This window comes from Zea mays, chromosome 3, assembly GCF_902167145.1.
Source record: "Zea mays cultivar B73 chromosome 3, Zm-B73-REFERENCE-NAM-5.0, whole genome shotgun sequence".
Taxonomy (NCBI): domain Eukaryota; kingdom Viridiplantae; phylum Streptophyta; class Magnoliopsida; order Poales; family Poaceae; genus Zea; species Zea mays.
Window position 1 is genome coordinate 151,437,426 of NC_050098.1, and position 13,315 is coordinate 151,450,740.

At 43.9% G+C, this 13,315-nt stretch overlaps 1 protein-coding gene across 1 annotated transcript; it reads right to left on the bottom strand.

The window, feature by feature from the left end:
- Positions 1–10,526: 10,526 nt before the first annotated feature.
- LOC100281369 (glutathione S-transferase) lies at positions 10,527–11,471 on the bottom strand. Its single transcript, NM_001154287.2, has 2 exons — positions 11,158–11,471; positions 10,527–11,077 (listed from the first exon to the last, which is right to left on the bottom strand). Exons 1-2 carry the CDS (start codon positions 11,167–11,169, stop codon positions 10,706–10,708), a joined length of 384 nt encoding a protein of 127 aa, NP_001147759.2. The 5' UTR covers positions 11,170–11,471; the 3' UTR covers positions 10,527–10,705.
- Between the last annotated feature and the right edge of the window lie 1,844 nt (positions 11,472–13,315).

Here is a 13,315-nt window from a genome sequence, read left to right on the forward strand (position 1 = left end):
ACCTCTGCCAGGTACCAAGCTTTGGGTTTTGAAATGATTAAGCTGAGACCGGGCGGGTGACTTGCACGAGAAGAGAGTCTCGGTGTAGTGTCTCCGTCTGAGTCGATTAAGGACCGTGTCGATGTAGGCTTGCTGACCGAGGACCCTTTAACTGGTCACATGCCTCGTCATGGGTAAGCCTTGCCTCGGGCAGACTAACGCCAGAATAAGATAACACGCAATGGGCGTGGAGCGGTGGCGAGAGTAGTGTGTACCCTCCGTGGCAAGAGGCTGGACGGTGGTGTATCTGTGCTCTCGGTTGACGTGAACCTGATCTGGTCTTAAGAACCCCGGTGGCGGGTTGACATATGCAAGGGTTAAGTGCTACATATGTCGTGTGATCGGAGAACCTCAGCTGAGAACAATCGATTTGGATCACCGTACCTTCGCGGTTATGAAGACTTGGTCACTGCCCTATAAGTAGAACCCCAGTAAAGATAAAGGGTTGTTAAGAAATTGGCTAGTGCAGGTCAAGTGATTGAACTAGGGTAGAAAGAACTCTAGAGACAGGTAATCTTACTTAACCTGACAAAATAAAATTGGATTTTAAGGATCCACTTTAGTAAGCATTTCTGCAAACAAAGTCATCGATTATTAATAAACCTTACCTTGACTCCCTTATAACCAGCATACCCTTGAGAGTCTTTTCTTTAGTCGGATAAGTCTTGCTGAGTAATTCCATACTCAGGGTTTTATTCCCTATTGTTTTTAGGTGAGGAAGCAACAAACTTTTGTTGTTTCTGTTCCAAGGTGGTTCCAAAAGAAGAAAAGCAAGAGTAAGGCTGCAGGAGGAAGAGTTCCTCCATAAGAACTTTGTTTAAAAACTTATCGGGAGGGGTTTTTGCCTCCCTTGGTGTGTAATAATACTACTCTGCGCTCATAAGTTATCCTGGTCTGTAATATATAACTTTGTCTTACTTTTTAAATAAAGGTAAGTTTATGTAATCGCTTCCACATTTTCGTATCTCTGATGATCTGTAATGTCTGCGTGACGGGTGAAACGCTCTTGGGAAAGGTAAGAAAAGCAGATACCAAACTTGTCAAGTAATTCAGGGGCACTTACAGGGTTGTCTGAGGTCCGTTGGACAAGGACAACTATAGGTGGGCCTAATAACTTGGGAGGTTCCATCACAGAGACCAAGTCTCACACATATGATGAATCATGGCATAGGATCGAATGTCATATCTTTACTACATAACAAGAGTTCTATACAAACTAAATAAATAATTACATTATAAGGAGACAACGGTCCAGCAACCCAAAGTTGACTGGGAGACGACCACCTAGATCTCTCACGAACACATCACAACATCCTCCAAGCGCCTCATCCTGCGGTACCTGTTCTTGACCTGTGGGGGGTGTGAGACAGCAAGAGTGAGCTCACATACATTCATAGCTCAACAAGTTGTGGGGAATAATGTGCATGAACTCGCCAAAGATGGGAGCTCATGAAGTGTAAGGCTTACCAAAGAGAATGGTTGTAGCTGAGCATTGCTTTTAAAGTTGGTCAAAATTTTATTAGCAGTTACTAAGTATAAGTAAATACCAACCCAATTAAGTAGTAGAACAAAAGTAACAACATCACCTGCGATGCAATGCATATGACAAATTGAATTTAGTTCCATAAATTAATCATGTGAGTGTCCGAGCTGCTCATGACCGTGAGCACGGCTAGTATAGCAGTTTTACACTCTGCAGAGGTTGCACATCTTTACCCACAAGTCATGTTACCCATCTGCCAAGAGACGGCCAATCCCATACACCTCTACAGAGGAGGCGAGGCAGGGTAACACTACGAGGCCTTTACAAAGTTCCACTAGCTTCAGAAAACCCGCTACAGTTTATAGGAAGCTCCAATGCAGGAATCCCTCGCCTGACCGCCATCGCAGCAAAATCAACCTGAGGACCTCCCTACACTGACCACTCCCCTACTGCCCTTGCCCCTTTCGGGTAAGGTAGTCCTCCACTAGCTTTTCTAATTAGTCAGCCAAGGACGTCCCATTAAACCCTTGTGGTAGCACTGTTTTCCCGGGTGGTTCTCCATGTTCCAATTAACATAATGATCTTATCATGAACAATAACTAACAACTGATAATAAAGGTATAATCATGAATAAAATGTATCTCCACACCCATAACCACATAAAGCAATAGCAAGTACTACCCAAAAAGTGTAGTGGTAATCAAGGTATAAAGATAGTCAAACTGGGGTAATCTATTGGGTCCCATCAAAATTAACCTATGCAGATCATTATGATTAATTAGAACATGAGTGGGTAAAAAGAAGTGTTCAAGGGCACAACTTGCCTGGGACTTGAGATTCTAGGTACCAGGATGATCTTCAGGTGACTTGTAACCTCACGCTAGTCGTAGCAATACAACAAACATGATATAGGCAAAATCAACATTACATCAAACATAAGAACAACTGCATAATAATATTCTACGCATTGCTACGAGATCGTAGAAACAAGAACCACTAAATTCGGAGCTATGGTTATTAAGTTAGGAATTTCTGAAGTTATTTAATACCTAGAATAGAGTTATTCATGTGAATAATTTTAAATCAAGTTTCATGGTTAGACAAAGGTATTAGGTAATAAACAATACTTAAACAAAATTAATGCCACTGGAATGAATCAATTTGGATCTAAATTCATCAAGTTATGAATTTCATAAGTTTGGGACATTATTTTGCATTAAAAAGAATTTCTGTATTTAATTTAATACATTTCTGAGTTATTTGGACTGCGACAACTATTTAAAAGAAACCTAGGGGGGTCTGCGTAAGAGACACCAAGACTCAGAACTCCCACAATGTGGACTGCGGGTTGTTTATAGTTAAATAAAAGGTCTCTTTTGCAAAACACGTAGGTCGAAAGGGTATCGGTTAATTCTGGCCGCCCGATTCGTATCCTGCGGTTCAAATTAGATCACGAAGGGCTACGCTTCAATGGCCATCGGATCATCGATCAGCGGTCCAAACGCCATCCACGACAACCCCTAACCATGACCATTTGATCATCAATCCATGATCAATACCCAGCGCACGCTAATGACCCCATGATCCTAGATCTACGGCTAATCCTTTCTCCTCTACCCCACACACGCCCGGCGCTCCCCCAGACAGCGACGGCGGCGGTACCTCCCCACGGTGGAGCGCCATAGTCGCGATTCGGCCCGATCCACGCAGTAATCAAGCTTCAAGTAGGAACTGCTACATGATATAAAGACAAGGTAGAGACTAGCTGTGGGGTCCTCACCGAGATTCGCCAGCACAGGAGGACTGCCAACGACACGAGGTGGTCCATAGCGGTGCCTAGTAACTCTGGCAAGGAATTCTACTTCAACCAACCATCCTCCTGACTTGGCACGACCCTGAGCGCCTCCCTGGTGACCTGGTGAGGTTCTGAGCCAACACCTGAGAGCCCGTCGCTGGCATGAATCCGGATGGGAGGAAATCTGGCGGCCACCATGGTTGGTGTGATAGGAGAACCGAGCAGAGGATAACTCGAGCTCGAAGGACAGGGGCGTCGAGCATCCGGCCATGGGATGGGCAAGGTGGCCAGAGAGTTCTTGTTTTATATCCCAGGCGGACCCTCCTTCACCGCGAGATCCGGCCCCGATGTTTGGCAGCGGCAACAAGTTGAGATAAGGAAGAATTGCAGTCAGGTCTTATAGGTGTAGAAGGACATGGAAGAGGACGAATCCCGCCATTACAGGAGCAGTTGTTGCGCGGGCAAAGCACAGGAAGCGAGTCCAGGTGCGTTTTGCACAACAGAGTCCGGTTTAGCTGCGCGAGCGCGAGGATTTCGCTGGAGGTGGTGAAGCGGCCGTGGATCCGTTGGCCGAGCCCGCGCGATTTCTGCGCGCTTCTGTTCACGTGCGAGTCCGTAGCGCGAAGAAGATATGTCTGACGACGAGGGCCCACACGTCAGCGCTGCCGAGCGGGCCCCAGCCGACAGCGACGCAAACGCGTCATGGAGCGAGGACCGGCTCGCGGCTAGGGTTTGGGGACTGGCGCGGCGTGCAGGGAAGGTTTGGGCCGCGCAGGGAGAGCCTAGAGAGGTGGGCCGGCTGGGGATTGAGCCCAGAACGGCGCTCCCTGGCTTGTTTTCTCTTTTTTTTATTTTAGCTTTAAGCTTGGTTTTCATCTTAATTCAAAAAGAAATTTCAAATCTAAGTTCAAACTCCAGATTCGAAAATGCACAAACAAAATAAATATTCCAGCATGCAATTGTAAAAATATATTCACTTATTTATTTACTTATTATTACTTCTCTTTTCTTTTCTCCTCCCATTTTAAACTTCTAATTTTCAAACTTAAACTTGTCTCACAATTTTGAATACAAATGCAAACATACAAGAACCTCAACATGAAATACATATTCTAGTATTTATTTGTTATGTGATTAATATATTCTCATTATTTGAATATGCACAACGAAAAGGAAACTATATAGTCTCACAAGGTTTCATAAATTCTCAAACACTAAAAATAATTATATTTTTTCTGATACAAAATTTGGGCTTTACAAATCCTACCCCCCTTAAAATAATCTTGTCCTCGAGATTTGTTAGAAAAGGGGGTATAGAGAGATTAAGATATAAATTAGCTTTTAGTTTCCCATTAGTTCAGAATTAAGAGTCCACTTTGTATAAAAATCCTTAATGGGCGATTAGGAGAGTATATATATCTAGACACTTATTATGTGGGTTGATGAATGGATAGGTTGGGATAACCAGGATTATGGTAATAAGAGACTCCATGTACAGTGGATCTTGTTTCATCTAGCGATCCAACTTGATCTTTGAAAACTTGAGTTGATGCTTTTCCTCCCTTGACGTGGTTGGTCTTCTTTGGCCCTCAATCCTGGAGTTGCCATCCGAGTTAAGGACATATGGCTAAGGATATATAATTAGGATAGCCAGGGTACACGAGGTAGGTGGGTTTGAACAAAGTTTTACTTTGCTTTTGTGATATCTGGATTAGACAACCTATGATGTAGGTTAGGTTGTTGTTTACGGACGAGTTAGTCCAAGGTATTAATTTAGGGTAAGATATGTTTACAGAATTAGGGCCTAGTTTATGTCGCCAACATCATCTAACTTATTTAAGTAACTCAATTTGGATTAGATCATGTTAGATTAGGTGTGATCTAGATCAGATTGGTATAACTAGATAAGGTCTATTTATTTTAGGCTAGATCATGGTTGTTACTGTAGAGTGGGATATGTATGCCTATTAGAACAAGATAAATCCATAAGGATAAGGTAAAATCTTTTGAGGTCAGTTAGATCTATTAAGGTGACATAATTTTTTTCAAGATAAGATGAATCTACTAAGGTAATAGAGTATCTTTTAAGATAAGATGGAGCTATTAGGCTAGATATTTTTTTATTAGAATAAGTTAGGATCTTTTGAGATGAGATGGATCTAAGTGTAGGATAGAATCTTTTAAGATGAGATGGATTTTGTTAGGCTAGATACTTTAATGAGGGATAATCTAGTTTGTCTAGTTACCTTATGATTTTTTTGCTTATATGTATATGTAGATGCAATTATGGACATTACTTCACAACTCAATTCACTCAATCAAAGATCCAAATCAGACAAGTATCATAAGAACAAACATTCAAGTGCATAGATACTAAGAAAAATAGTTTTTTATGAGTAGGTCTCCTATTCCTAAAGGTCACTTTAGGTACGGGATTTCAAAGTGTGAAATCCACATTTGTCTTTAGAAGGAAAAGGTAAGGATAATCAGAGTAAAGCGGAAATAGATGAGAAAAGATTAAGAAAAGTTTAGAAAGAATCAGAGTAGCAAGGTAAGTAGATAATGGTTGTCCAGTTCTATCTAGGCTTCGTCCTACAGTCAACATTCCTCTGATACCACTTCTGTCACACCCGGGTTTCGGGGCACCAAGACCCGGGCGCGAACATAATCACCAGGTGTGCTGGGACCAAGTCTCACACATATGATGAATCATGACACATGATCGAATGTCACATCTTTACTACATAATAGGAGTTTTGTACAAACTAAATAAATAATTACATTATAAGGAGACAACGGTCCAACAACCCAAAGTTGACTGGGAGACGACGGCCTAGATCTCTCACGAACACATCACAACATCCTCCAAGCGCCTCATCCTGCGGTACCTGTTCTTGACCTGTGGGGGTGTGAGACAGCAAGAGTGAGCTCACATACGTTCATAGCTCAACAAGTTGTGGGGAATAATATGCATGAACTCGCCAAAGATGGGAGCTCATGAAGTGTAAGGCTTACCAAAGAGAATGGTTGTAGCTGAGCATTGCTTTTAAAGTTGGTCAAAATTTTATTAGCAGTTACTAAGTATAAGTAAATACCAACTCAATTAAGTAGTAGAACAAAAGTAACAACATCACCTGCGATGCAATGCATATGACAAATTGAATTTAGTTCCATAAATTAATCATGTGAGTGTCCGAGCTGCTCATGACCGTGAGCACGACTAGTATACCAGTTTTACACTCTGCAGAGGTTGCGCATCTTTACCCACAAGTCATGTTACCCATCTGCCAAGAGACGGCCAATCCCATACACCTCTACCGAGGAGGCGAGGCAGGGTAACACTACGAGGCCTTTACAAAGTTCCACTAGCTTCAGAAAACCCGCTACAGTTTATAGGAAGCTCCAATGCAGGAATCCCTCGCCTGACCACCATCCCAGCAAAATCAACCCGAGGACCTCCCTACACTGACCACTCCCCTAGTGCCCTTGCCCCTTTCGGGTAAGGTAGTCCTCCACTAGCTTTCCTAATTAGTCAGCCAAGGGCGTCCCATTAAACCCTTTTGGTAGCACTGTTTTCCCGGGTGGTTCTCCATGTTCCAATTAACATAATGATCTTATCATGAACAATAAATAACAACTGATAATAAAGGTATAATCATGAATAAAATGTATCTCCATACCCATAACCACATAAAGCAATAGCAAGTACTACCCAAAAAGTGTAGTGGTAATCAAGGTATAAAGATAGTCAAACTGGGGTAACCTATTGGGTCCCATCAAAATTAACCTATGCAGATCATTATGATTAATTAGAACATGAGTGGGTAAAAAGAAGTGTTCAAGGGCACAACTTGCCTGGGACTTGAGATTCCAGGTACCAGGATGATCTTCAGGTGACTCGTAACCTCACGCTAGTTGTAGCAATACAACAAACATGGTATAGGCAAAATGAACATTACATCAAACATAAGAACAACTGCATAATAATATTCTACGCGTTGCTACGAGATCGTAGAAACAAGAACCACTAAATTCGGAGCTACGGTTATTAAGTTAGGAATTTCTGAAGTTATTTAATACCTAGAATAGAGTTATTCATGTGAATAATTTTAAATCAAGTTTCATGGTTAGACAAAGGTATTAGGTAATAAACAATACTTAAACAAAATTAATGCCACTGGAATGAATCAATTTGGATCTAAATTCATCAAGTTATGAATTTCATAAGTTTGGGACATTATTTTGCATTAAAAAGAATTTCTGTATTTAATTTAATAGATTTCTGAGTTATTTGGACTGCGGCAACTATTTAAAAGAAACCTAGGGGGTTCTGCGTAAGAGACACCAAGACTCAGAACTCCCACAATGTGGACTGCGGGTTGTTTATAGTTAAATAGGAGGTCTCTTTTGCAAAACACGTAGGTCGAAAGGGTATCGGTTAATTCTGGCCGCCCGATTCGTATCCTGCGGTTCAGATTAGATCGCGAAGGGCTACGCTTCAACGGCCATCGGATCACCGATCAGTGGTCCAAACGCCATCCACGACAACCCCTAACCGTGACCATTTGATCATCAATCCATGATCAATACCCAGCGCACGCTAATGACCCCATGATCTTAGATCTACGGCTAGTCCTTTCTCCTCTACCCCACACACGCCCGGCGCTCCCCCCAGACAGCGACGGCGGCGGTACCTCCCCACGGCGGAGCGCCATAGCCGCGATTCGGCCCGATCCACGCAGTAATCAAGCTTCAAGTAGGAACTGCTACATGATATAAAGACAAGGTAGAGACTAGTTGTGGGGTCCTCACCGAGATTCGCCAGCACAGGAGGACTGCCAACGACACGAGGTGGTCCATAGCGGTGCCCAGTAAATCTGGCGAGGAATTCTACTTCAACCAGCCATCCTCCTGACTTGGCACGACCCTGAGCGCCTCCCTGGTGACCTGGTGAGGTTCTGAGCCAACACCTGAGAGCCCGTCGCTGGCGTGAATCCGGATGGGAGCAAATCTGGCGGCCACCATGGTTGGTGTGATAGGAGAACCGAGCAGAGGATAACTCGAGCTCGAAGGACAGGGGCGTCGAGCATCCAGCCATGGGATGGGCAAGGTGGCCAGAGAGTTCTTGTTTTATATCCCAGGCGGACCCTCCTTCACCGCGAGATCCGGCCCCGATGTTTGGCAGCGGCGACAAGTTGAGATAAGGAAGAATTGCGGTCAGGTCTTATAGGTGTAGAAGGACACGGAAGAGGACGAATCCCGCCATTACAGGAGCAGTTGTTGCGCGGGCAAAGCACAGGAAGCGAGTCCAGGCGCGTTTTGCACAACAGAGTCCGGTTTAGCTGCGCGAGCGTGAGGATTTCGCTGGAGGTGGTGAAGCGGCCGTGGATCCGTTGGCCGAGCCCGCGCGATTTCTGCGCGCTTCTGTTCACGTGCGAGTCCGTAGCGCGAAGAAGATATGTCTGACGACGCGGGCCCACACGTCAGCGCTGCCGAGCGGGCCCCGGCCGACAGCGACGCAAACGTGTCATGGAGCGAGGACCGGCTGGCGGCTAGGGTTTGGGGACTGGCGCGGCGTGCAGGGAAGGTTTGGGCCGCGCAGGGAGAGCCTAGAGAGGTGAGCCGGCTGGGGATTGAGCCCAGAACGGCGCTCCCTGGCTTGTTTTCTCTTTTTTTTTATTTTAGCTTTAAGTTTGGTTTTCATCTTAATTCAAAAAGAAATTTCAAATCTAAGTTCAAACTCCAGATTCGAAAATGCAATAACAAAATAAATATTCCAGCATGCAATTGTAAAAATATATTCACTTATTTATTTACTTATTATTACTTCTCTTTTCTTTTCTCCTCCCATTTTAAACTTCTAATTTTCAAACTTAAACTTGTCTCACAATTTTGAATACAAATGCAAACATACAAGAACCTCAGCATGAAATGCATATTCTAGTATTTATTTGTTATGTGATTAATATATTCTCATTATTTGAATATGCACAACGAAAAGGAAACTATATAGTCTCACAAGGTTTCATAAATTCTCAAACACTAAAAATAATTATATTTTTTTTTCTGATACAAAATTTGGGCTTTACAAAACCCCTTTTCGGCCCCTGCCGAGCAAGTCTTCGAGGCAGAGCATACGACCAAGTCCCCTGTCGAGCAAGCCTGCAAGGCGGAGCAGGGCAGACAACCAAGTCCCCTGCCCAGCAAGCCTGCAAGGCGGAGCAGGGCAGACAACCAAGTCCCCTGCCGAGCAAGCCTGCAAGGCGGAGCAGGGCAGACAACCAAGTCCCCCACCGAGCAAGCCTGCAAGACGCATCGAACGACCAAGTCCCCTGCAAAACAAGCCTACGAGGCAGAGCGGACGACCAAGTCCCCCGCCGAGCAAGTCAACATAAGCATACATAGCAAGGCACGTCGCCAGGGGCCACACCTACACACCCCATCCTTACAATAATCATACCGCACTATCTGATGGGACGGAGCAGCCCTGATCATAGGCAACCTCGGCACCGGGGCCTCCACAGTAGCTGGTATATCAGAAGCTACGAGACGAGGCGCCATACCAATTGGGCGAATTCACGCGCTGATAGGTGACGAAGGGCTCATGACGACTGAAGAAGCCACGCCACGTACGACCGCATCGTGAGACTGATCCGTGGGATCCACCGCGCACCACTACAAAGACGTCAGTAAAGGACTTGCTACAAGAGCCAGAGTAGGAGACGATGCCATACCAGGAGTACGACCACGCACGACCTTATGGAGGATCGGCCACGACAACATGGGGAACCAATCTCTCTCTCTCCGTAGAAAATAGGTCTTCTCTGTAAGGTTCTACCCTTAAGATGTAAAAGGACATGTTCCCCTCCTTCTCGACACAAGCACACTAGAAGTAACACATACCGTTACAATACTACGATCAACACTACACTGGGCTAGGGCTCCGGCCTGAACCAGTATAAACCCCATGTCTCAAGTTCTTTGTCCGAGTTACTGTGATTTACCATCCGGAAGGAGTCCGCGCCAGTAACCCCCAAACACAAATCTCATTGTCCCCCGGTTTCCGAATCCACGACAGTAACCAATTTCGATCAGATGTAACTATGTAAGCCATAAATTTAGCCTATGCTCGGGCGGTTGATTGATATAGCAGTTATTTAAAATTGAGGTGAGCATTTTAAATCTGAGGAATTTTTTGGAATGATGTTTCTCAGAATAGACATGGATAGATTGTGTGGATGTTCTGAATCGGGGTTTCGATGGTCAACTCATCTAAACTTTTCTGAGACATGCATATGGTTATTTACTTATCTAGCTAGGCTCATTACTGTTATTTCAGCACAGACAATCTGTGATCCATACATTATTATTCCACACACAAAACCAAACTACTGCTGCAACCATGCATTAGCGAACACTTTGTACGCCTCCTTCCTTTCAGTATAGAAGGCGACGAGCTGGTCCCTGTCCGGGACGCACTGCTTGAGAGCTTCGCAGGAGCTGTACTCTCTGGACCAACGGCGCAGAGCAGGGAACTCACCTTCGTCAACCACGGCCACTCCAGTCACCTCCTCTACGACGCTGAGCCAAGGAGCTAGCACGCAGGCTGCGATGTCGACGTAGCCGACGGTGTCGCCCCCGAAGAACCTCCTCCCGTCGAGCTGCGCCTCCATGAGCGCCAGCTTCTGCTTGGCCTCTTCCACCTGAGCCTTCTGCGCGTCGCCCTCTGTCCAGTGCGCCAGCCAGAACGGCTTCAGGAGCTGTCGGTCAGGTTCATCAGCACAGTTCAGTAAAACCAGCAGATCTATTTTTCAGATTCCACTAAAAAAACTGAGAGTACCTTCCTGTCCATGAAGTCTGCCCAGAAACGGGCCGTGGCACGGTCGTGGGGGTCGGCCGGGAGGAGGGACGGCCCGTCGAAGGTCTCGTCGACGTACTCGACGATGACGAGGGACTCACAGATGGCACGATCGGCATGGAGGAGCACGGGCACCTTCTTGTGGACAGGGTTTTTGGCGAGCAGCAGCTCGCTCTTGTTGCTCAGGTCTTCCTGGATCAGCTCATACGGCACGCCCTTGAGCCGCAGAGCGGCCTCGACGCGGTGCGAGAATGGGCTTACCGAATGGCCGATGATCTTAACAGGTGAAGAAGACATGTTTCTTCTGCTGTTTGGTTGTGGCTTCCTGCTTGCTAGACGCCTAGACCATTATTATTTATATCGTCTATAGGATATGTAGTTAGATTGAAGGCAGGCGCACTGCTTCCTCTGCAAGAAACTATGGTCAGCGTTTTCTCGTTTCTGCTCCTTTCTTTCGACGACTGTGTGGTGGATTCAGCAGAAGAAGTTGCTTAGCTGCTTCAACCCACAGAATCGTTGAATGCAAACCTACAACCTACAGTCGTGGTTACTGATTGATGCAGCTGAAGTCATAGAGATCTGAATATCTGATTAATAAAAACTTCTTTTATAAAAAAAGAGCTAGAAACACCAACACACAAGCGGATCGAGCAGATAATGTAATATACACACACAGGGCAAGCTGGTCGGGAGCTAGAGAATGAACCATATGTTGGCTTAAGCAGTGACCCCAGCATGGAAATGGAGATGCGTGATCAATTTCCTTCCGAATATCTGATTAAAAAAATCTTAAGGGTTGTTTATTTTATGAATTTCAAATTTAGATTCCATTTTTAGTATTTAATACAACTCTGAATAATCAAAATACAATGTTATCCTTTATTTATTTTAAGGAGATGATTCCCAAGGTAATAAAATTCTTATTAAAAGACATTTTTAAATCCATATTCTTATAAGAACTTTTTCTGATTTCTAAGACATGAATTTGGGGTGTTACAATTTGGCCATCTGTAGTTGCCACCGAAAATAAACCTTTGGTGATTTTATAGCAGCCGCGGAAGATAAGTTTATTTTCAGCGGCTCAAAAGCGATCGTCGAAATAAAAAAAAATATTATTTTCGGTGGTCACGTGTCATTCACACCGAAAATAGACTTATCTTCGACGGCTGACATGTGGTCAACTAAAGTAATGTTGTTATTATATTTTGACTAAGATGCAAATAGAGCATTATTATGTTTTAAAGAAAAAAAATGTGACAGGGCTAAGAACCGTGGTGTTGACATAAACTCGACTGACATACATTTGAACAAATTAAGATCTGTCAGCATGGCATTTTCTATGTTTGTTTTGTTTCACTAAGGAATTTAATACTACTAGCATGTAACCCATGTTAATGCTACGATCCTATAGAGGGGAAGGGAGAGGTCAAAATTTAATACTACTAGCATGTCCCTCATGGCGTAAGTGAGGGGAGGGGGCGGCGGGGAAGAAGGGGATGATGAGTGATCTAAATAATATTGTCTATTAGATTTAAGTGAGTACTAGGTGAGTGCCCGTGCGTTGCAACGGAAACACATAATACCACAGTACTGTTATGAGAAAAGGTTTCTTAATACATTTGTGATCCTATCCATACATAAATTTTGTTATTTTAATCTAGTTGTTTCACCATTACATTGCAACCATCAGTACCATGCAGACTTTTATATATGATATTTAGGTACATGTGTGTTACTACGATTTTTAAATGAATTACCTTGTAATTGATTCAAAAGATCCATAGCAAAAGTATGTAAGATTACCAAAGTTTAAGAGAACTTACCCGACAACCAGCCTTCATCATGTGCTTTAAAAGTTAAGGAATTAATACATAAGGAAAACATCATGTGCATTACAAGTTAAGGAATTAATACATAAGGAAAACATCATGTGTATTACAAGTTAAGGAATTAATACATAAGGAAAACAAAACAGAAACAAGAATAAAGCATGTCTGGTTGCATATCTAGATTTGTCAGGCGCATAAGAAAAAACATAATCAACCAAAAGTGAAATACTAACATCCAACATCTTCGCCATCGTCATCCTACCATTTGTCTAGTCAACCTTCAAAAACACAGGTTCTTTTTTAGGAGCCTT